General features: G+C 35.6%; 2 protein-coding genes and 1 long non-coding RNA gene across 13 annotated transcripts; 2 read left to right on the top strand and 1 right to left on the bottom strand.

Moving 5' to 3' along the window:
- Window positions 1-3,716: 3,716 nt before the first annotated feature.
- LOC115984093 (scarecrow-like protein 3) lies at window positions 3,717-6,987 on the bottom strand. 3 transcript variants are annotated; one of them, XM_031106998.1, is made up of 3 exons: window positions 6,685-6,987; window positions 6,508-6,589; window positions 3,717-5,154 (listed from the first exon to the last, which is right to left on the bottom strand). In XM_031106998.1, the coding sequence occupies exon 3, from the start codon at window positions 5,135-5,137 to the stop codon at window positions 3,791-3,793; it is 1,347 nt and encodes a 448-aa protein (XP_030962858.1). In that variant the 5' UTR covers window positions 5,138-5,154; window positions 6,508-6,589; window positions 6,685-6,987; the 3' UTR covers window positions 3,717-3,790. The 3 variants fall into 3 exon arrangements, with proteins under 3 accessions (XP_030962858.1, XP_030962859.1, XP_030962857.1); XM_031106999.1 differs by lacking the exon at window positions 6,508-6,589 and having other exon boundaries at window positions 3,717-4,219; window positions 4,319-5,154; XM_031106997.1 differs by lacking the exon at window positions 6,508-6,589.
- A 4,761-nt stretch (window positions 6,988-11,748) lies between these two features.
- Window positions 11,749-17,450, top strand: LOC115983649 (F-box protein At2g17690-like). 8 transcript variants are annotated; one of them, XM_031106382.1, is made up of 4 exons: window positions 11,749-12,300; window positions 12,453-12,997; window positions 15,625-15,685; window positions 15,960-17,450. In XM_031106382.1, exons 2-4 carry the CDS (start codon window positions 12,955-12,957, stop codon window positions 17,296-17,298), a joined length of 1,443 nt encoding a protein of 480 aa, XP_030962242.1. In that variant the 5' UTR covers window positions 11,749-12,300; window positions 12,453-12,954; the 3' UTR covers window positions 17,299-17,450. The 8 variants fall into 8 exon arrangements, with proteins under 8 accessions (XP_030962242.1, XP_030962241.1, XP_030962240.1 ...); XM_031106381.1 differs by having other exon boundaries at window positions 11,749-12,318; XM_031106380.1 differs by having other exon boundaries at window positions 11,749-12,997.
- Window positions 17,451-20,814: 3,364 nt separating this feature from the next.
- Window positions 20,815-22,974, top strand: LOC115983854. Of its 2 annotated transcripts, none has more exons than XR_004090278.1 (3): window positions 20,815-20,885; window positions 21,682-21,806; window positions 22,947-22,974. It is a non-coding gene; the product is annotated as an uncharacterized LOC115983854 (long non-coding RNA). The 2 variants fall into 2 exon arrangements; XR_004090279.1 differs by lacking the exon at window positions 22,947-22,974 and adding an exon at window positions 22,292-22,376.
- The last annotated feature ends 1,099 nt before the right edge of the window (window positions 22,975-24,073 follow it).

Here is a 24,073-nt window from a genome sequence, read left to right as displayed (position 1 = left end):
ATGATCTGATTCCTCTTACGTCTAACCAAGGTTGACACATGATAAAACGTCGTATTACGGTCCCCTTGAATCATCCAATTCACCCTAGACTTTAACGCCCACAACTCCTCCTCCTGCCTAAGCACAAGATCCAGCTCCCTAAGAAGCTCATCTTCCAAATTAACCAGAAACTCCGATGGGCGTAAAGCTAGAGATCTTTGAATACCATTCAGCCTCGGCATCAAGTTCTTTTTTCTAGTGAAAATATTCCCAAATTGATTTTTATTCCACTCCATCGCCTTCCGAGTGAAACAATTAATGGCATTAACCAGCCCATCATTCCTTTCCCATGCCTGATGCACTATAGGAAAAAAGGAAGGATCCAACATCCAGCCAGTTTGGAACCGAAAAAGCCTACTCCTCCCATTTTGGGTTCTCGGCTGCAACTCCAGGAGCACAGGACAATGGTCCGAGTGACACCGAGTCAGATGAGTTATTTTTGCATCAGGGTACAAAACACACCAGTTCGGGTTAACAAAAAATCTGTCAATTCTTTCTTGGATCAAAGCTTGAACCTCCCTCCTATTTGTCCAAGTGAAACGGGGACCCGCAAAACCAATATCCATCATATTGCATTTATCCAAGCACTCCTTAAACAACAGAGACCTATTCACACTCACCCCTCTTCCCCCAAATTTATCCCCACTAAGGAGAGGTTCATTAAAGTCACTGGCTATAACCCAAGGCATATTATGTAAATCAGCCACATTCATCAGATTTTTCCACAAAATTTGCCTTTCGGCGTTCCTAGGACTAGCATACACAGCAGATAATAACCAGCTAATGTTTGTGAAACGTACCTTTACCTCCGCATGAACCTCCTGCTCGGTATTGGCGAGTAAGTCTAAATCAACTCTGTCAGTGTTCCACAGAACCCAAAGACCCCCTGCATAACCAATGGAATCAATGTGGAAAACTCCATCAAACGGCAACAAATTCGTGATATCCCTAGCTCTATCACCCCCTACACGGGTTTCCATAACAACCAAAATTGAAGGGTTGTAATTTTGCACCAAATCAGTAACACGCTTCCTAAAAGAAGGCTTCCGAGCACCTCTACAATTCCAGATGATAACATTCATAATAAGACAATTTATAAAGAAAGGAGCAAAATCAAAACTGAGTCTTCTCAACCCCGCCTCTAGCTTCAAAATCCATCCCCTCCGTCTCACAATCTTCCATAGCACTTTGGCTAGAGATATCTGAAGCCAAAACTCCCCCAACCGCTTGTATGTCTCCATTGAAATCGGAATCTCCGCTAGTAGGCAGCTCCCTAAGCTCTACACTTGCTCCCACACCGGTCTGCTCACTCACAGAAGAAACCCCAGCAATCCGATCAGCCTTGCTCGGAACTTGGCCAGAACAAAAACCCAGCTCTCCCGAATCACCCCTCGACAATCCCACACCGGCAGTGAAACAAACACCATCACCGCCACCTAAACCACCGTAGCGAAACTGTTCGTCCCCGTATCTTCTTTGCCCTTCAACCCCAACCAAGACGGAACTAGCCTGAGCTTGCTTGAGACTGGATCGGTCTGAGCAGAGCGCCCCAACGGCGCTACCTTGATCATCATGGTAAGATTTTTTACGAGCTGCCCCTTTCTTCCCTTTTACTGATGTAAGCCTCTGAGAATTTGGATGAGAACTAGATCGGTCTAAAGGTTTACTTGGAGCTTTTCTATTCAATAATAAGCTTGGGCTTTGTTGGGTCTGGGCCTTATCCTCTTGCCTAATGCTCTGGACCACATAAGCAAAACGGGCCTTATCCACAAACCTCTGAGGAGACATTTTTCTTTTAGACTCTCTATTAGACCCATCAATCCCAGCAGCCCGATCTGCATTTCCCTTATCCACGTACTCAGTTATTCTGGAATTTAACCCATTACCTTGCCGCAGCAATGTCCCACCACTCCTTAACGGTTTTGTACTATTTTTTCTGCGCTGTACTACAATCCAAGGCCCGTACACCTCCTCCCGCACATCCACCTGCTCAGTACTTTGCTCAGAATCACACATCACACCACTGGTCCCCTCCCCGCGCCTTGCTTCGTCAGGAACATGCACAAACCGTGAGCTAAAACACGCCTCACTCGCCTCCTTCAATCCAGCCTCCGAGGACGACGGTCCTTGCCGGACAACATGAGGGCAATGCTCCTTACTATGTCCTAAACGGCCACACTCAAAGCACATTTTCTGAATTCCTTCATAACAAATCTGTTGCTCGAGCTTCCCTATCATAATAGCAGTAGCTAGAGGTTTCTCCACATCCACTTGCACACACAGCCTTGCAAACCGACCTCTAGTTTCCGACGCCGTAAAAGTATCTATACGGAGGACATTCCCAATGGCTTTCCCAATGAGTTGCAGCGCCTCTACATTGTAATATTCAATGGGTAGCTCATTTAATCTAATCCAAACAGCAATGGAGGAAACACTTGCTAAGGCAGGCTTAAAATCCGGCTCCCATGGTCTAATAGAAAGAAAATGGTCTCCGACAAACCACGGACCTTTCCTCAAAACATTTTCATAATCTTCACTTAAGGACAACCTAGTAAGGAAGAAACCATGCCCCAAATCCACACAATCTAACCTCCCTGCCGGTTTCCATAGAGCCAGAAGCCTACCTTGAATGAAATTTAGTCCCACACTCCGACCGTAAACTTTAACGATAAAGGCGCTTGTCCACGGCTTACGGATTCTTTGTTTGAGTTCCCTGGGAATTTTAACAGCTAACAGGCCTTGCCGGAGTGTTTCAACCTCCCCATCCGACTCAACCTCATCATCCATTCCATCTTCAAAGCTAAAAGCTTGTACGAAAGCCCCAGGAATTTCTCCCAAGAGTTTATCTCTGAACGACGCATTTAGATTCCACGGTACACCCTCACGGTTTGGTGAAGCAGAGCCAGAGCTATGTCCTTCACCGAACCCCGCATGGCTCACATTCTTGACCTTCTTTGTGCTACGTACAAGTTCCTCTTTTTCCTCACAAGAGAGAGAGCGTTCCATATCAAGATACCAGAAAGAAGTGGGGGGGGGGGGGGGGGGGGGTATGCTATGTCACCTCTAGGCTTCCAATCAGTTGAACCAAACCCTGCATTGCTGCATCCAATGTATACTCAAAGACCGAAAATATCCCCAATAACTGTACACACCAATTTTGTGCCATCAAAGACCGTCTGTCTGTCAGTCTTTGAACTTCTGGTATAACCAGCACAGTAAATCAAGCTCTATACATCTCCTATTAGGCTAATACTCTAATTTAAACTTTAGCTACCTAGTAAGATTCTCAAAATTTGAGAGTACATGTTAATTTGAGCCCCTAGAAGTACTATTTCCCTGGGGAGTTGTGGTTGCCATACTTAAGACCATCCAATGTAAGTGTAACTATAATGGGGTGTACACACGCGCTACACAGTGTTCACTATACATGATTTTCTTCAACAAAATACAAAATCTCAATGCACATATATAAAGAAAACTAAAATAAATAAACAATGTAAATTTTAGAATAGAATGAGTTTTTTTCCTTACAAATGGGGGTATATGAACCTAGGTTCTCCTCCATTGACTTGAAAAAACCATTGTATCACAAAGCTCTAAGCTTAGAACCAAGTGAAGTTGTTAAAACTTTCTTTGGAACATATGCATTCGTAGAACATGAAAACCTTATTCTTGAATACAAAGAAGAAAATGAAAAACAATAAACTGAAAGAACAAGAAAAAGAAATCATTGACCACATTGCTAGTTATCTCATTTTTGTCTCCCGAACTGCCAAGCTGAAATGGAAAATAAGGGACACCTGTTCCAGCAGAGAACAATATATCCATCCTTTTCTTTGATGTTATAACCATCATTGCCATAGTTCTGTAAATACTTCCTAGCATTTATACTGTTGTAATAGCTCAATTCCACCCGGCCAAAACCAGCCTGCTCAAGCCTTAGAATCCATTTCTCAAGCTTTTCATGCCTCTCCTTTCTCTCCACTCCCTCGCATGCTATGATGTTTTTAATTTCATCTCCAAAAATCATCTTCTCTATCATTTGTCTCTCCGTTGGTGCTATTGATCGAATGGAGTCTAAGCAATCGAAGAGAGGAGCATAGAAGTCCAATGCTTCCTTGACTCTCTCAGTTAAACTAAAACCATTATGGTTTGCCTCCTGCTCAGCTATCACCATCACCTTCGGTGAGAGGCGCCGAAGAAAACTTAGAAAGTTTCTCATTTTTGCTAAAAAACTTGGAGATAGTATGGATGATGGAGAGGTGAAATCAGGACTTACCTCGTCGAGAAACTTCCGTAAAGGCCTCTTTGATGCCACAGGTGAAATCCTTCTTGGCACTTCCTCGTCAAAAGCCAAGAGAGAATGAAGCTGAAATGCAGCGCTGATTGCAATAGCTTCCCCGGCGTTAACACAAAAACTTTCAGTATCAACATTCTCTAATTTGCTCACTATAGGAATGAAGTGAAATGGAATTTCTAACTTAGAAGCTTCTGTCATCAACCGAACAGCCATTTGCTCTAACAATACTCTCTGGTCATGGATACCAGTAATTGTCAAACAGGGCGGCCCCTCTGGCCGCGCTTTAAATGTATGAAGAAGATCAATCCACTGTTCAGGTTCAAATGAATAGAGATCAATAATATGAACCCGCTTCTCGCCCTCCATAGCTTCTATAATGGCTTGGTTCGTGATCAAATATGCGACTTTTATGAAAGGGCAAACGTTATAGAACAATCTTTGAGCAACATTTTCCTCGGAGACTAATGATATTTTTGTCGAATTGAAGGCATTGTAAAGACCAGGAAATTTTGTTTTCAGCATCCTTTCAGCAAATGCCTCGATGACATATGCTGCAATTCGCTGAATGGGGGAGCCATTAGCAGAGGCAAGACGGGAAATAAGCTCAAGCATGATATTAGCATTAGGCATATTACTTTCAGCTACATGATAACCACATTCTTCAATCATTCTTAACAATTCCACGCCCAATTTCTCAGATAGTGGTGTTCCAATCGGTGATCCTAAACCAGGAGACAGTGACATCCATTGAGAGGATGATGGAGTTGCAGAATACCTTGCATCTTGGGTTCCTGCCATTGGGTACTGGGAGCAAACTGTGTGCAATGGGAAAAATAAAAATCTCAAAACTATATTAAAAATAGCTGAAGTGAGATTAACTGTGAAGGAGAATTAATTTCAATTACCACAATAATAACACTACACCATTTGATGACTGAGGAAGCTAAGGGAAGGAAGAAAGAAACATTGTATTATATATTTTCTTTAACTTAGTTTGGTTTTTCAAATAATTATAATCTTAAGCCAACCAAGGTATAAATAAAATAAAATAAAAATTTGTTTTTCATTATAAATTCAGGAGACAGTTTTAGCTCTCAAGTCAGAAGACAGTTAAAAGAACACAATTTTGGAAATTGTTTTTAAGGACTGATTTTTTTTTTTTTTCTTTTCTTCCTTTAATATTCAGGGAAATCTGGATTTTTCTACCCAAGCACAAGTGTTTTCATTTGTTTTTTTTTTTTTTGTTTTTGTTGCTATAATACATAATTCGACATTTTCAACAATAGAGGGGGGATTTGAATCCTAATATATATATATATATATATATATATAGGTAAAGTTTAGCGAAAGTTCAATTAAAATTTGAAATTAAAATTTAATTTTGCACCATGTATCTAAATTTATGTGGAGACCACACCATAATTATCTACTTAATTTTTTTTAATTTTTGTGCCAAGTGAATTAATGAATGCAAAATACTAATAATCTAATATTAATCAACTATAAAATTTAAAAAAAAAAAAAATCACACATACTCAATTAAAATCAACACAACAAAGATTATCACACGTTCTATCTTATTAAAAATTAGAAGAAAAAAAATGATCACAAGTAATATTAAATTTAGGTAAGAATTTTAATATGTGACTAATTACGATTACTTTTAAAAAAAATGACTAATTATCTATATTTTTATGATAAAAATTGTATTTGATTTTAAATGTGTATATATATATATATATATGCATGTTACATGCTATTTTTTTTAATTATTTGACTAATTATTTATATTTTCTAATAAAAAATTATGTTTAATTTTAAATTCATTCATGCGTTTGCATGGGTATATGCTAGTTCTCCTAATAAAGGAGAATAAATTATGCTACTGAGTTATAAAACTCTTGACAAATGTTTTCAATCTTAAAACAGCATAGTTTGAGAAACCCTATTCTCCATCTATGTTTTCTCATGACTATTCCAATAGAAACTAGTTTCCAAACCTATATATATATGTGTGTGTGTGTTTCCAATATTTCCTCTACTCGATTTCTTTTACTCTTTTCATTTTAAACATTATTTCTGAAAGAACCAAACAGGTGAAATTTTCTTTTTACCATAAATTCTAGAGCAGAAATAAGTGTAACACTTCAAAAATTCACATTCAAAACCTTCTTTCTAATATGATCTGTTATTCTCCATGCAACCAAAAAGAGCCTTAACGAAACCCGCTCAGAATTCAAGAAATTTCACCTATTATACAAAAATCAAAAGCATACAATGGACGAGTTATGTTCAGGAATTAATCAAAGGGTTCAATTTTATGAAACAAAAACAAGGGAAATTACCAGAGAGAGTTCAGAAATTATCAAGTACACCACCAATTTCAAATTCCCAGCTGGGTTTCCAAATTGATCAAAAACCCAGAAAAACCCTCCAAGAAATTTACATGCTTGGTGAGCCAACCTGCTAACCATCAAAATGGTTTAAGAGCTAAAGAGATTTTGGGGTTTGGGATTTTGTTGCAGAGTGAGTCAAAAGGAACAAAGTTTCGAAGGGCTTTTCCAAGACAGCATTGGTGATGACTTATAATAGACTTTTTTGTCTTCATCATTGAAACGTTGTTCTTGGGGAATTCAGAGGAATATGGAATTTCTCAAATGCTGTGTCATCTCTACCTAGATTTCTTCACGTGTATTACTCTCAGAAAGTTGAATTTTTGTCGTTATGCTTAGTGATAAGGAATAACAGCTGGGCAAACAGGGTATGATGCTCCGATAAAACACCAGTCTTGTAATTATTAAACGTGTTCGAAGAAACCAACACAACATCCTTGCTTGTCTTTTGGAAGTTACAAGTGCCTCCAAACCAGTATTTGGATTCTTGTTGAAGGTGTAGACACAACCGCTTGGTTCTTTCCACTGGCGTTAGGACAAGGAAGCAATGGAGGTGGGGGGAACAAGCCAAAAGTAGATTTAACGTTAGCTTTTGGGGTGGGACTTGAGAGTACTTGGAAGATCCAAGCTCCCATTCCCTCTTTTCCATCTTTTCCAAGGACTTTTATAATTTGATACTTAGGAAGAGAGATTGAACCCGCCGTTTGGTACATGTGTTTAAAAACTAAAAATTGTTTAAAAACATGTATGGGCGTGTTGATAAAAAAGTGTGTGAAAATATATATAATATTGTTTAAAAACTGAAAATTGTTATTTGAAAACACATACCAAACACCCCCCAGTCTTCGTTGAAAACACCAATTGTTAGCTAAGCTACAAAACTCATGTTGGAAACCTACAAGATACTCATTGAGCTACAAGACTATTAACATAAATTATACTCTTCAATTATAATTCTTGTCCTTGAATTTGGGATATAGTCATGACAAATCTATAATCCACATCCATTTAAACCCAAATAATAAAAAATAAAAAGAGATTTAGGATTATTAGTATACTACCAAAAAATTGAATTCATAATACCATAAATAGTCTTCCATTAAGGATATAGGGTATGTTTATTTGAAGGGATTTTAGGAAAGATGGAAAATTGAGGAGAGAGAAGTGGAAAGAGTATTTTTAGTGGGTGTTTGGTTGAGAGGAAAGAGGGGAAAAAAAAGGGATGGACCCGAGTGTTTTCTCTCCGAACCCACCAAAATGTTTTCTCCCCAAATTTGAAAGAAAATTGAAGGAAAACAGTTAAGGTCTGGGAAAGACAAATATGCCCATGTGAATGGGTTTGTGTTTTCTAGTTTTACCCCCCCCCCCCCCTTTTTCTTTTTTAATCTTTTTCTTTTTTTGTTTCGGTGTTACGTTACCCATCTTTCTTTCTTTTCTCTGTTATTTTCCTTCGTCTTTTCTTTTTTATTTCATTTTCTTTGGTTTTCTCCTTCTTTTTTGGTTTTTTGTCTTTTATGTACTTCTAGTTTGTAAAAGCATTTTTTTTTTTCAATCCGTATTTTTCATTTGTTTTGGTGTAACCCTTTTTTCCTTTTTTCTTTTTTTTTTGTTGCTAATTTGTTGCTTTTTTATTTAATATGGGCATGACAATAAATTTTCACAAACAATATTTTCTATCCTCTTATTTTTCTTCTCAATGAAAAGAGTTTTCTATCCTCTCACATTTCCACCCTCCCAACCAAACACATATGAGAGAAAATTAAATCTCTTTTATCCTCTCATTTTTCTATCATTTCCCCATTTTCTATTCTTCTATTTTTTCACCCCTCCAACCAAATCGACCCCTGAAGAAGCTTCACAATAGAAGTAAGATTCGTTAAGAAAAAGTAATAGTAATGATAGTCTATAAGATAGCAATGAGGTGCTCTTACTTGAGTAGATCAAGCTAGAGCAAGGGAGCTACAACGATCTTTATGGGAGAAAGGCGTTCACAAGTAGGGAAATACACAACCTACAAGAAAGAGTGTCTTAACATCTATACCTCTAATTTAATATTTATTTAAAAAAAAAAAAAAACACGTAGAATGCACAACTGAAAACTTTTTCTTATTAATTGAATGTTGGTTGGTGTGATTTTTTTTTTTTACAACACCTGCCATCGACAACTGCATCAACCATAAATTGGCACCCTTTTTAAACTGTCGACTGCACAACTAGTTTGGCCATTGTAGCCACTTGATGCAATTTGATTAGTGTGGAGAGGTCAACTCAATTAGCTTTAATTTTCATATCACTGTGCACCCCTACTTGTCTTTAAATAAGGGATCTAGAATCAAATCTTGTCTACACCAAAAAAAAAATCCTCATTGGTGTCTTAACCTAATAGTAAAAAACTATCATCATTGAGCAAAAAATATAGACTGAAATCCTATTATATCTATCCAACAAAATAATTCAATCTTTACAAGAACTTAATAGCCCCAAGATGTGAACATTTAACTGTTTGGTTAGTGAATACTAGCACAATTTTATAACAATGCTAAAGTTTTTTTGTTCTTTGGAGCCATTCAATTCGGAGTTTCACTAACTTAAGAGTTTATAAATTTTTCTTGGAAAATTATTCTCTCTGGTGGAGTTGATGTTGGTTTTGTCTAATTTAATACACGTGTTAGATGAGTCTATGGTGTATATGTTATCATTGAAAGAGATTTTTTTTTTTTTTTTTTTAAGAAGACGTTGAAAGAGAAATCTTTCTTCTTCTTTTTTTTTTACAACACCTGCTATCAACAACTGCATCAACCATAAATTGGTACCCCTTTTGAACTGTCGGACCACATAATTAGTTTGGCCATTAGTAGACACTTGATGCAATTTGATTAGTGTGGAGGGGTTTTTTCATATCACTATGCACCCGTACTTATCTTCAAATAAAGGACTTGGAATCAAATCTTGTCTATACCCAAAAAAAGAAACCCTCATTGGCATCTTAACCTAGTAGCAAAAAACCATCATCATTGAGCAAAAAACAGACTGAAATCCTATTATGTATGCATTTGGGAAGCGTTGCGTTTGTGCGTTTTGCTGAAAAAATGTGGGTCCCCATGGCACTGTTTATGGACCCACAAAAGTCATCTAAACATAGATTTCAATATAAATTTGAGTCTCAGAATATTATTCACACATTTAAAAATTATTTTGTTACAGTATTTTCAACAATAAGTTTTCAGTTTTCAGCAAATAAGCAGTATCTAAACACACCCTACATCTATCCAAAAATTAATTCAATCTATACAGGAAATTAATAGCTCCGAGATGTGGGCATGTAACTGTTTGGTTAGTGAACACGAGCACAACAATGCTAAAGTTTTTTGCTCTTTGGAGCCATTCAAATCCGAGTTTCACTAACTTAAGAGTTTATAAATTTTTCCAGCTAGGAAAATTTTTCTCTCTGGCGTAGGTGATGTTGGTTTTGTCTGAGTAAATACATGCGGCAGTGGTAGGTGTGGCAACGGTATAGATGTTATCATTGAAAAAGAAATCTTTTTTTTTAAGAAGACATTGAAAGAGAAATCTTAGTCCATAGAGGAGCATTTGTTGTTTTTACTTTTAGTGCATGCTTAGGTTAGCTTGTTACTTAGGCAAACACATTGGCTTTTAGCTACGAAGGTAGTTTCTTCTCTTATTATACGGTGCAAGAAACAATGTTTAGGGTGGTATTTTCAATGACCGTTTGTAGCTTAGCAACTAGGAATGAAGTTCCCCAAACTATGTAAGTTTTTTTAAAATTCAGGTAAATCTAGGAAACATATTGCATTTGGATGATGGGTTAAAAACAGAATCATATTGGGACCACAAAATGTTTGAGGTTGTGATTGGAGATTTGTAAGTTTTTTTAATTTAATTTTAGACGGATTTCTTTATCCTAGGTAAATTTCGTAAAAGAGAGGAGAATTTGACAAAAAAAGGGGAACTTGGAAAGGAGACAAAACATTGGTAATCAAACTGTTTTCATTATGTTAAAGGTTAGGGTTAACAAAGAATTTGGATTTAGGAGAGAGAGAAATAAGAAAACGAAAATACCATTTTATTCTCTACATTTTTGTAACAATTAATTTGGATCCTTTTATTTTTAATTTACAATTAATTACCGTTACTTAGTAAGTTGATGATAGAGACTAAATTGACTACAAGTTAAAAATAATAAGAACCAAATTGTTTGTTTTTGATAGCTTGGGAACCATTCCACCTGAAAATCTCTCTTTTGTTTGTTTTGTTTAAAATTATCATCTTTCTATGCGAGATGCAATGCCTCAGATTATGCAAGGGAATATGATGGTGCCTGCCTTCAAATGTGATTGTCATGTATAATCCAATTGCGTAGGGGCTCCTCTTTCTTGTCCAATGGATATACTATAACCTTCCAAGAGTCATAAGACTCTGAAGAATCCTAATTTACAAGTTTGTGATTGTGTTCCTTTACATGGGGTTTTCTGTGTAAAACTTGGTTAATTTTCCATTTATAAATGTTCTGGTCTTATCAATATACCTTATTGCTTCAAGTTTATGTGGATGGAACAGCTACCATGTCTACCCAAGAAAGAAAAGCAAGTATAATAGAGTTTTATGGTAATGTCTTGAGTTTGGCATACTTGGAATTTTGTAATGTAATGTTAGAACTTGATTTTTGATGTTTATGAGTTTTGATTTAATATTTAAGTCAAATTTTAGTAAATCAATATATTACTAAAAGCTGAAGCGTAGCATTTAATGTTGCTACGCTCACGTTGAGCCACGTCAGCAGCCATGTCATTCCCATCCTCTTTCCTAAATTTATCCTACCATTTTAAAATAGTTTTTATCAATTTTAAAATACTAATAAAACTACAATTATTTCCAGCCTATGTCTATCATAAAGCCCACTTCCTATAAATTTAATTCCAGCAGCCCACTTTTTCTAAATTTATTTCTAACATAAAAGCCCAAACCTAAGCCTTCTCAACCGAAAACCCTTAGAAAATCACGATTACAATTTCTTGGATTTCCTTCCTTTTGTTTCTCACGCAAAAAGCGTTCCTTCCACTTCCCCACCTTCTAACGGCAGATTTCTCACACAAACCGTGTTCCTTCCCCTTCCCCACATTCTAACAGAGGACTATCAAAATGCTGTCCACCATAACGCCCAAACCCATTCTTAATCGCCTTTACTCTATAACACCAACCCTTTCTATATCCCCTCCTTTTGCTCTACCTGTGTTCCACGGTTTCAAAACTTTAGCCCTTCAGCTAGCTAACGCCAACCTCTCTCTCTTCCAAAGACAGTTTCAAAACTTCAGACCTTTGGCTTTCTAAAACAGTATATTTGATGATTCACTTCAGACCTTTAAAACTTGAATGCAGCACTAGGTGAGAGCTATTGAAGAGGGGGCAGATTTCAAAGAAACAGACATCCTCGGCAGTTAAGATGGAGTGCTGATATGCTCCCATGTGTAACACTGGATCTCGATAATAGAACAAATATTGCAAACTTCAGTCAGTTTGCTGATCGAAAAAGAACTTATGAGATCCAAGGTGTGACTATGACTAGGTGTATGTCTCTCAATTTCTGGCTTAATATTACTGCACATCTGTTTTATTAAGTCCTTTTTTATATGAAAACTGGGGTATAAATCTATTCAATTATTTTAAAGTTTTCTCTTTCTTCTTTTCCCCTTTGGTTTCAGGTTACTATGGTGAGAATTACAAAAAGAGTCATTAATACTTTACTTTGCCAAAATATATTTTAGCAAGGTGGTTAGAAATTTACGATTAGTATGTCTTGATTATGTTCAATTCAGTTTTATGTTACATCAAGGCATTTGTTTTTGATAGTTTGGGAACCATTCCACCTGAAAATCTCTCTTTTATTTGTTTTGTTTAAAATTATTATCTTTTAATGCAAGATGCAATGCCTCAGATTATGCAAAGGAATATGATGGTGTCTGCCTTTAAATGTGATTGTCATGTATAATCCAATTGCATAGGGGCTCTTCTTTCTTGTCCAATGGATATACTGTAACCTTCCAAGAGTCATAAGACTCTAAAGAATCCTAATTTACAAGTTTGTGATTGTGTTCCTTTACATGGGGTTTTCTGTGTGGAACTTCGTTAATTTTGCATTTATAAATGTGCTGATCTTATCAATATACCTTGTTGCCTCAAGTTCATGTGGATGGAACAGCTACCATGTCTATCCAAGAAAGAAAAGCAAGTATAAGAGAGTTTTATGGTAATGTCATGAGTTTGGCATACGTGGAATTTTGTAATGTAATGTTAGAACTTGATTTTTGATGTTTATGAGTTTTGGTTTAATATATGATATATTTAAGTCAAATTTTTATAAATTGTAATAAAAGTTGTTGGGGGAACTATGGGTGCCTTCTATAATGAGAGTGAGGGGGAAAAAACTTATATTAAAGTGGCCAAGAGTGCTTTCTTAAAACAGGAGCGAAGAAAGAGAACTTATATCTCTTATGGTGTTCAAGTCAATCAAAGTTAATTTTTGCTTATTATGTAAAGTAGATATTTATATTAAATTAATTGACTTTGTTAATTGTTCAAATCAACCCACTTTTAACTAAACCAAAAGTCTATATATATATATATATATATATATATAAATATTACTGATACATGTGATTTTTATTAAATTAATAACCATATTTATAATAATAATTTCGAACTCTCTATTGTAAGATTAAAAATTACCAATTGGGGTGAACTTAAATCTAATATTATATTTTTAAAAGAAATAATAACTAAGAGAGCGTTTGGATTCGGCTGAAAAAAACTGCGTTTGCGTTTTGTCTGCTTTTTTTTTTTTTTTTTTTTTCACGCGTTTTGGAGCTGGGTGTTGCGGCTACTGTTCATGTACTGTTCAATGAACAGTAGCCACAAACTTTGACTTTTCAAATTTTTTTTGGACCAATCACAGCACATCTGTACTGTTTACGGACCCACAAATTTCACTTTTCAGCAACTTTTTCATTAAAAATGGGTCTCACGATACTATTCACACATTTAAAAATTATTTCGCTACAGTGTTTTTCAATTTTCAGTTTCAGTTTTCAATTTTCAACTGTATCTAAACGGACCCTAAATGCTTCAAAAATAAAAATAAAAAGAAGAAGAAGAAGCTCACATGAAGCATTGAGCCTGGCCCATACATTCCATTAAGTTGAACGAAACTCAAACTTTGGATACCAATCCCACCCGGAAACTTAAACAGGCTGTTACAGTGAGAAGCCCAGACTCATTGTTAAAGCTGGGCCACCAGACCCAAAGTTAAAGCTGGGCCATGTTTTACGCTGGGCTTATTAAATAAACTCTAACAAAAATGAGAATCCTTATCATGCGAGATCTCGTGGCTTTTTATTTATTTATTTTTGAGTAAAGGTATAGAAAAAATTATTTTGCAATATTTTTATAAAATATTCACGTAGTTTATTATTTCTTAAATAATTATTGATAAATCAAAATGTGATGTTAGTGAGGTCCAAATTAGAACTAGTAAGAATTTGTATATTAATAGTTTGTAAAATATTTTGTGATTATAGCATTACTTGTTATTTTTTAGAAGAGTAATAGTACAATCACAAACTATTTTACAATATTTTTATAAACTGTTAATATAGTCAACTTCTTATAGGTTTTTATCTAAACTTATTATTAATATCACTTTTTTATTTACCAATAATAACTCACCACATCATTAGTTTGTAAAAATGTTTATATCTTTAGCATTACTCTTTTTAGAAATATTATCTTTACAATATTTTTATAATAAATTTTAAGAATTTTAGTGTTAGGTTCAAATTATAACCAATAACAACTTACTACTTATAATTTGTTGTGAAACTATTGTGGAAGTAACAATTCTTTTATTTATTTATTTGGTTTTACTAAATAAAAAATTGCCTTTTGTTTTAGGCTTTTCAAATAATCCAAGTTTTTGATAAACTTTTATATTATCTGGAAAATGGTATTAAATTTTTTATGAAATGACCCATTAACAAAGGGTACAATCTTTAATATGACCCATTAAAAAATCACCCATGTACCAAGTCTAATGGTTGACCCGATTTTATTTGGGTTTTGCCCCAGATTAATCCCAGTACAAGTACAACCAGAGAGTGAGAGTGAGAGTGAGTGTGACTCTGAGTGTGAGAAAGAAACCTGTTGCTTTACTTTGAGAGAGTGAGAGAGACAGAGAAGTGAGCTTAACCTAGGACCTTTGAACTCCTCACTGCCTGTCTGTGTCTGTGTCTCTCTCTTGTTTAGCTCTCTTGCTACAACATATACAGAGGTGAACTATTTTATTCCTTTTTTTCTCGGTTTTCTCAACTAAAGAACAGGGTTGATTTTTTTGGATCTGTTAATAGATGTTACTATGTTAGTATTCTATCCATCCTACAAACGTGTCTTGTCTTTTGTTCATGAAAACTTATATCTTTTCTGCCTTTGTACATAGTAAAATTATATGGAAAAAAAATTTATATCTTGTCTGTCTTATGTTAATGAAAAATCAAATCTTTGTCTTTTATACGTGTCTGTAATCTAATGAAAATCTGTATTTTAAGGTGCTCTCTGTTCTGATTTCACAACTTGCATTTTTGTATGATTTATTATTTAGTAAATACATGTTGTCACTAGGAATAATATTCTTTATAATCAATATTCCTTTTTTTATTTTTTATTTTTTGGTGTTCACTTTTTTTATAACTCTGTGTTTTTTCATGCTTCTATCTATATCAATTTCTTGTATGCTTTTACTTTATTAGTGTTCTATTCATCCTACAAACATATCTTGTCTTTTTGTTTATGAAAAATCATTTCTTTTTTCTGCCTTCTGTTCAGGAAAAATCAAATCTCGTCTTTTTATACATATCTGTAGCCTGATCAAACTCTCTATTCTGAGGTGCTCCCTCTAATTATTATATTTCTAGGTGCAAGCCTTAACTATTAAGTGCCATCTTAATTGTTAAACTATTACTGCAAGCACTTTTATAGGTCATGAACTATGTCTAACATACTAGGCTCGGCAGTATTATGAAATTCCCTCTACAACTTGCATTCTTGTCTGGTTTATCATTTATTTAGTAATAATATTCTTTATATCAGTCTATGTAAGTATGATGTCAAATAAGAAATTCTAAAATTTTTCCCCTGGTTCGTTCATTATTGTTTTTCAGCCTATTACAGCATAACCAACCTATTAAGATGTCTAAGTGGGCTGATCTTTCACATTTTATCCTCTATGAAATAATCTGTCGACTATCTTTCTTTGATGATGTCTTCATTTTTGGTGCTGTCTGCAAGTCGTGGCAATCAGTTGTTAATTCATTGGAGAAACCTCTATTGCCTCCTAAATGTCCTTGGCTTATGCTTGCTGAAAGAGAACGAGGCAATAAAGAAAGGCAGATACGAAGCTTTTTCAAGTTATCAGATGCTAGAACTTACAATTTCAAGTTGCCTGAGCTTGTTGGAAGAAAAAGCTATGGAGCATCTTTGGGATGGTTGCTCACTATAGGCACTGATTTACAGATTAATCTCTTTCATCCATTGTCTAAACAGCTAATAGCTCTTCCACCTCAACCTACCTTTTGCTGTCAATACGATGGTAAAGTTGAGCGCATGTATCTTCGTAAAAACTTTGTTTCTAAGTGTGTTTTGTCAAGGAGTCCGTGGAACTCAATAACTCATGAATATGATCGTGATTGCATAATCATGACAATCTATGGTGGAAAAAAATTACTGGCCTTCACTAGACTGGGATATAAAGCTTGGATTGATATAAAAAGTCCTACTCGATGTTATGATGACATTGCATTCTACAAGGGAAAATTTTATGTGGTAGATTGTCATGGTGAAGTTTTTGTTTGTCGCACTGATGATAACCGAAAGCTAGAATTTAAAGTTATTGTGCCACGTCCAAAGGGAACCAAGGGTACTACCCAGAAGTATATTGTTATATCATCAGGAGCTCTTTTGTTGGTTTCACGAATGCGAGGTGGTCCTTGTTCTTCACTAGGACGCGACCGTAACTATGAAGAAAATGAATTCAATAATGAAGACTCCAAAGATGATACCGAGGATGAGGATGCTTTTGAAGATGAATCTGAAGAAGAAGAAGAAGAAGAAGAAGAAGAAGGAGGAGGAGGAGGAGGAGGAGGAAAAGAAGAAGAATACATCAATGATAATGCCTATCTGACAATTGGGTTCACAGTTCTAAAGTTGAAACGGTGTACTCAAGCAGGAAGCAAATATAGATACAAATGGGTGAAGGTTCACAGCTTGGGAGATCAAGCATTGTTTGTGGGTGATAACTCTTCGGTGTCTTTGTCTGCATCAAGCTTCAATGGGTGCAAAGCTAATTGTATCTATTTTACAGATGATAAACTAAATTATGCGTGTACCTTAGAGGGTGGTGGGTATGACATAGGTGCATTTAGAATGCAAGAGAGGAAAATTGAGCACCCATACCCTGGTGAATCCCTCTCTTTCTTTTCTACCCCACTTTGGTATATTTAACTTATATTTATGCAATGCATATGTTGGTTTTAATCAAAAAAGCTAGCGAAAGTGGGTAAAGTTGTTGGTCTTTAGATGTGCTTATATTTATTGAACTCGGAAGTTGTAAAACTAGTAATTTACATCTATGCAATCTATTTATTGTATAATAATACTTATTCTATTTTAATTGCAATTATCTATGGGTTCTCTTCACGTATTCTAGCTATTAGTTTAATTTGTGAATTATCAAAACTGAGTCAGTTACATCGTTGAATAACTCAATTATGACTGTCAGGTGCTGCTTTAATTTGATTTTTCTATACTTCATTTACACACGCGCACTTCTAACTTGAGGGTTAGCAATGGAGGTGGAAGGAAAGCAAAGAGAAATGGCTAGTCTACCAAACAGGTGATGTGCCTTTTGACAGACCCAGACAGAATTCTCTGGACCTCAAGAGCTTCACCAAATGTTAATAAGCTTATCTACAATGTAAGTTTTGCATTTCTGATCATGGTGGTCTGTTTGGTTGTTGAGTACTGAATTGTTTGGGAAAAGAGAACTGAATTGTTAAGAAATGGAACTTCTTTCTTATTCAACTTGTCATGTTTGAATCTCATTTGTGCTGAAAGTGCTTTATTTTGCCTGTTGAGAACCTTGTGACAAGACTTATTTTGAATCATTCAAGTTTCTAGTAAAGCTAAATGAGGAAATAACAAAATTCAGCCACATCAGATGTTTTCTTGAATAAGTTTTCTTCTTTTTTTCTTTTTTCTTTTTTTGGGTAAAGGACAGCTGATTTGTTTCAGATTAGTCTAAGAAAGAAACCAAGTTCATTATAAATGATTTGTTTTAGAAAAGATATAATTTCTCATCAAAATTTTCTAACTCCAAGCCAAGTACTTGAACATTGTAGTAGTATTTTTGCAAATTTTAGAATTTATGTTTCATATTTACTACCAGCATCAAATTTTGCCAACTAACCAAATATCTGATCTACATACCATATCCATGGCCATTTAGTAGTAGATTTACAGTGTCAAACAAAACATCGAAACTCAAGTGCTAAGTAAACAGTAATTCAATCTTGAAATGGCCAAATTGGCACCAAATCAAAACCTCAAAAACAAACTATATTAAATACTAACCAAAAGGACTTTCGTTTTCTTAGCAATACAACATAATACAAAATAAAAAAATAAAGAGGCAAAAAAAGCCACAGTTATCACAAGCAAAGAGTACCATACCCTAGAATTCAAAAATAGGAGAGACGAGAGCTCGAAGAAGCCTTGGTTTGATAGCTTGCTCCAGTAAATATATATATATATATATAAAAGGAATTTATATGATTATTTTTATATAATAAACTATTTTTATTTGAGATTTATGGTTTTGGTTTAGTTTTTTTTTTTTTTTTTTTGCTGAATAAGTACTTTATTGCTCAACCCGAACAAGGGGAGAAACAAAAGAATTGAGCCAAATTCCATCTTTATCCCAAGCCCGCAAAATCAAAGAAGGCAGATAAGAGATGCAACCGGCCCAATCCAAGTTACAAGAGCTGCCCAATGGGCCAAAAGATGGGCAGAGACATTGCCCTCTCTACAAACAAAAGAAAATTTTACATTGTTAAATTACTTTACAAAAAAACAAAATATCATCACATAAAGATTTAATGCTCCAATGGGGATCAACATCTGCATTACGAATTGGCTCAATAACATTCCAAGCATCACCCTCTAATATAATGTTCTCATAGCCTTCACTAGCAGCAAGTTTAATGGCACTCCAAGCCGCTCTAGCTTCCCTCACCAATGGACTATTTGAAAGAAACCGGTCTGACCATGCTTTCAAGGTATTACCCATAGAATCTCTACTAACCACTGCTATTGTGGTTTTTTTTTTTTTTTTTTTTTTTTTTTTTTTTTTTTTTTTTTTTTTTTTTTTTTTTTTCGCTAATTGCAGCATCAAAGTTCAGTTTAATCCAATTGGAAGGAGGCACGACCAAGACACATCTTTTTTTAGCCTTACGGACAGCACCTTCCAAGCTTGCTTGTGCTCTTGAAAAAAGCCGTAGGATCTATCTAGCAATCTTTGTTGGATTACCATTATTCCCTTCCACTCTCGCTTTATTTCTTGCACACCATAATTGATCACAAGAGATTGCTGCATATAGCTGAAACTCCCTGGCCATTTCATCATCTAGACCAAGTTTAGAGCTTGGATAAAGAATAGCTTTAATCCAGTCCACAATTGAAACATTTCATCATCTAGTTTTTACCCTGTACGCTTGTTTGTGAAATAAAATTTCTATCGTTCTTGGTTTCAAAAAAAAAAAAAAAAAACAAGTTATCATACAAGAACTCCAACATGCAACCTACCAACGGCAACCACCAATTAATCCATGCAATAGTTACATCCAACAAAACTATTGACAACTCATCATATACAACATAAATCATGACAATTTTAACAAGTTATCAAACAAGAACTCCATCATGCAACCTACCAACCACCAATTTACCCAAGTGATAGTTACATCCAACCAAACCCCTATAAAAGCCACCTCTTATCACCACCCCATTGACCCCAATTGACAAAACCAACACACACAAGCATACATTCAAAGAGAGATACATATGACAATGTACTTCAATACTAACATTTTCCTTTTAGCTTTCTTTGCCATGGATTATTGTGATTCTGTTTTTTGGTAACAGCGATAATATGGTTGTTGACAAAGGTTATCAAGGTGACTAGCAGGATTTGCAACTAATAATAGGTTTTTCTTTGGCACATTCTAATTAACGAAAACAACACTTTTATATTTCAAATCTTGCCGGCCACCTAGGCCAACAACCATATTGTTGTTGTTACTAGAGAATAGAATTACAGTAATGGCAAAGAAAGTCAAAAGGAAAATGTTAGTATTAAAATACATTGCCATATCTATCTTTCGGCAAAAATGGCCCATTACCATCAATTTTGGAAATAATTTGCCCAAAAACACTGTTTCTGAACTGTACCACTTTTTCGAGTACTCGAGCTTGCTGAGCTCGAGTACCATGTTTTTTTAATCCACCCTGACCTGCTGACATGTGAGGTACACAGCCCTAAAAACACACTATTATCTCTCACTTCTCACTCTCACCTACCCAGAACACACTCTCACTCTCACTCTCACTTCCACCTAAACATACAAACCCCAAACCCTCACACCATCGGCGGCAGAAAACCCGTCGGCGTCAGAAGGCTTTCGTCGGCGGCGACCTCTCAGCTCTCTCACTATCTTAAGAGACTGAAACGACGTCGTTGTGATCTGTTTCGCGTATCGATGATGGTCGGGGGAGTGGAATCGTGGTCTCCGTCGCCGTCGCCTTTAAGGGAGAGGGGAAGGGAAAGCGGTGGTTGTTGGAGGAGCGATGGTAATGGACTTTCCGTTGGATGACAGTGGTGCGACGGCGTTTTCGTCCTCCTCTTCTTCTTCGCCCTTTCTCCACCCAAATTGCCTTGCAGGCTTCGCCGGAGACTCTCGAAGTCTAAGTCCCCGCAGAACTGTACTGTCGAAGATATCGAAGCGAAGCTCCGCCACGCCGATCTTCGCCGCCAGGTCTCTCTCTCTCTCTCTCTCTCTCTCTCTCTCTCTTTTTGGTGTGGTTCTTGGTTTGTGAAATTACTTGGAACTTAACTGAGCCAATTAATTCTTCAGGTGGTTAAAGATTCTTGTTTTAAACGTGCTGATTAGTTAATTAAACATTTTGAAGACTTATCAATCTGAATTTCATTTACAGAAAATCTTCAGAGATCACCAAACGGTGTGATCGTTTCATAAAAGTTGGTATAGTCTGTAATTTTCTCAGGAGCCAGATCAAAATTTTGATTTTTTTTTTTTATCTTGGTAACCAAACATGGTAATAGGATTTGGATATAAGCTTCCTGAATCTCAAAGAATCATGGGTTATGTTATTTATTTATAAATAAATTTTTTTTGGGAGGTTAAAAGTTAAAAGCTTTGTATTGAAGGTTTTTTTTTTTTTTGTGGGGGGGGGGGGGGGGGGGGGGGTGGGGGGGGTTGTTAGGTAAAGGTGGGTGCTTCTTTTGTTTGAGTTTTTTCTGTTTTGCACTTTCTGGTCTTTCCTTTTCACGTCTGGTGGGCGTCTCTTTGTTCCATTTTCAAAATATTTTGCTTTTTAACATTCTTTCCTTAAAAAAAAAAAAATGATTACTTGTTGAATTGAATTTAAATTATCCCTTACTTTTTCAATAAGAAATTTAGTTTTGTACCCATTTTTTAAAATAGTTTTTTGTAGTCATGAATCCTACATTGGTTTTTTTTAATTGTTCTTAGTCCCTCTGAATAGTGAATCTTACATGAGCTTTATTCTGTCATGTTGTTTTGGGTGCAGCAATGCGATGGGAAATTGTCAAACAAGGCTCGAGCAAAGCCCAGAAGCCCATCACGGTCCTCATCTAATGAGGAAGATCTTGGTTAGCGCCTTGAAGCGAAGCTCCAAGCTGCTGAGCAGAAGAGGTAATATTTTTGTATTGCATAACTTATTTTTCAGCCTTTTGAAAATGGGGTTGTTTGAGAAAGCTTCACCTAGGAAAAAATTGAAGTTCAAAAAAGCTGTGCTCTGAAAAAGTGCAGTTAGAAAATGCATGTTTGCATTACCAAACATGCATTTTGAGATCTTTGACTTTGACCAAAATGTCAAAATTTTCAAAATGGACCTATCCTACTCAGTTTTTCGAGTAGAAAAATTAATTGTGGTAGCGTACCTGTGCATTAGGCTTAACGTTAATATCTTGTTGACATGGATTCTAGGGACTTATTTCGTTAAGAAAATAATATAGTCTAGATTTTCCTTGTGACCTATAGTATTCAGTGCTGGATGGCTATAAAAAGCTCAAGTTTTTTTCACAACAAGAACTCAAGCAAACCCTCACTCTTCTACCCCAAACCTTGTGATTTTCTAACCTTTCTTTTATTTTATTTTTCTTGTGTTACCCAATTAGTAATCCATTATGGGCAGCAAGTTGGTGCCGAGTTCAGTACAACAAAGTGAGCTGAGCGTGTTAACCATGTCCAACCTCGACATCATGAACTTCATTTACGCAACCCATGTTCATGGTGACGAAAAGTTTGATGTTGAGTCTCTTTTCGTTCTCGTCGAAAACATCCTTAAGCGTGCCACCCTAATTGTTGACCATGTTGCACTGGTACACTACCATAATTCTTTATTAGAATAAGATGCTCTCTCTCTCTCTCTCTCTCTCTCTCTTGTTTATTTTCTTTTTCCTAAAACGGAATTTTAACTTGGACTGAAGCATTCCATAGTTTGGAATACACTATAGTGAGGTAGGGTAGCCATTACTTTTACCAAAGAAATTGAAAAACCACTTCAGCCTTAACGAAGTGGAATAAGCACACAAGGTTGCTTTACATTTTTGTTTCTTTAAAATGAGGGATATGTAATGCAAGTCCATGTTTGGGGACTTGTCTGTGGAGGAGGATGCCAGCAGGTAGGATTCATCCTTATGTTTCTGCGTCTTGATTCATTTACAAATACATTATATTCTCATTCCTGTTATATGATGACATTACCCGGTTCATCAGCCTCCAGTTTGAATATGGCATCTTGAAAATACATTTGGTTTTCATGTTTGACAGTGATGATATATCTTTGGATGGCTAGAGCAAGAACTGGAAGAATGCAAAAATGATGATGTAAGTAATTCCATATCATTTCCTTTGAAAATTCATTCCTTTAGATATATATTTTTTATCAACGGTCCTTTAAGCTGCAATTCTTTATTTATTTTATTTCTTTTGCTTTTTCCTTGTACATTTTAATCGTGTTTTATTATGTAAATTGTTTTCAGTTGCTTACCGGAAGAATGCTTTCATGTTTATTTTTAGAGGTTTATATATTTATGACCCCCGTCTCTTTAATAATGTAGGTAGTTGCAAACGTACTATTTGAAGGTACAAAATTAAGGGAGTATAGAAAGGGGGTTGAGAACAATTTACGGAAAGTTGAATTGGACTCGATTCAGGTTTGTGCTTACTTAACGAAATCCTTTTTTGCCAATCAATAGTTTTATAATTCATAGAGACATGATTTATTTTTGTAAACTTTCTTACTAGGCTTTGCTTTATTTTAACCGGAAAATTGTCTCACGTAGCTCATAGTTCTATGAAGTTCACAACATAAAAGTGTTTGATGCTTTGTTGCCTGAAATCCTATAATTATCCATATAAAAAAAAAATAGTGTAAAGAGGCTTCTCTTCTATGTCAGGAAGTCTTCTTTGTAATGCTTGGTTCTCCACTTCTACATCATATTATATTGTGCAAAACTTTTTCTTCTTCTTTGATTCGTAAGTTTACATGCAATTAGTGAGTTTTGGAACCCAAAACCTTACCCTCCGCCCTTTCTTATTGAGGAGGAGGTGACGTGTTAGCTAGAGCCCATTAGCCATATTGTGCAAAAACTTTGTGGAGCATTGCTTCCTTTCGGAAAGCTTATTGTCATGAGATCATTTAGTTGGTGATTTGGGTGTCGACTCACCATCACTGTTTTTTCATAATGAATTATGGAAAGTTGGTTTTAGTGTCTCATGAGACACTTTTTGCTGAATGTTTTGTTAGTGTAGTTATCCAAGTTAAAACTAGTGGTGATTAACAAATAGACCATGCAGTTATTGGATTGTGATTTATTTGTGTGAAGTTTTGAGAAGCTTTGGTATCAGATCTGGAAGTTTATATTACCGTATCTGCCCTATATTCTAGTACTTTC

The sequence above is a fragment of the Quercus lobata genome, chromosome 4 (genome assembly GCF_001633185.2).
Source record: "Quercus lobata isolate SW786 chromosome 4, ValleyOak3.0 Primary Assembly, whole genome shotgun sequence".
In the NCBI taxonomy this organism is placed as follows: Eukaryota; Viridiplantae; Streptophyta; class Magnoliopsida; order Fagales; family Fagaceae; genus Quercus; species Quercus lobata.
The sequence above is the reverse complement of the archived record's forward strand: the minus strand, read 5'-3'. Positions and strand labels throughout refer to the sequence as shown.

What these genes read in the sequence shown, in the direction of transcription:
- LOC115983649 (XM_031106382.1), top strand. Translation starts at nt 12,955, where the DNA reads ATGTCTATCCAAGAAAGAAAAGCAAGTATAAGAGAGTTTTATG. An exon ending in AAGTATAAGAGAGTTTTATG is followed by an intron (nt 12,998 to 15,624) that starts GTAATGTCATGA and finishes CCTTCTGTTCAG; the next exon opens with GAAAAATCAAATCTCGTCTT. An exon ending in ATCAAACTCTCTATTCTGAG is followed by an intron (nt 15,686 to 15,959) that starts GTGCTCCCTCTA and finishes ATTGTTTTTCAG; the next exon opens with CCTATTACAGCATAACCAAC.
- LOC115984093 (XM_031106998.1), bottom strand. Translation starts at nt 5,137, where the DNA reads ATGGCAGGAACCCAAGATGCAAGGTATTCTGCAACTCCATCATCCTCT.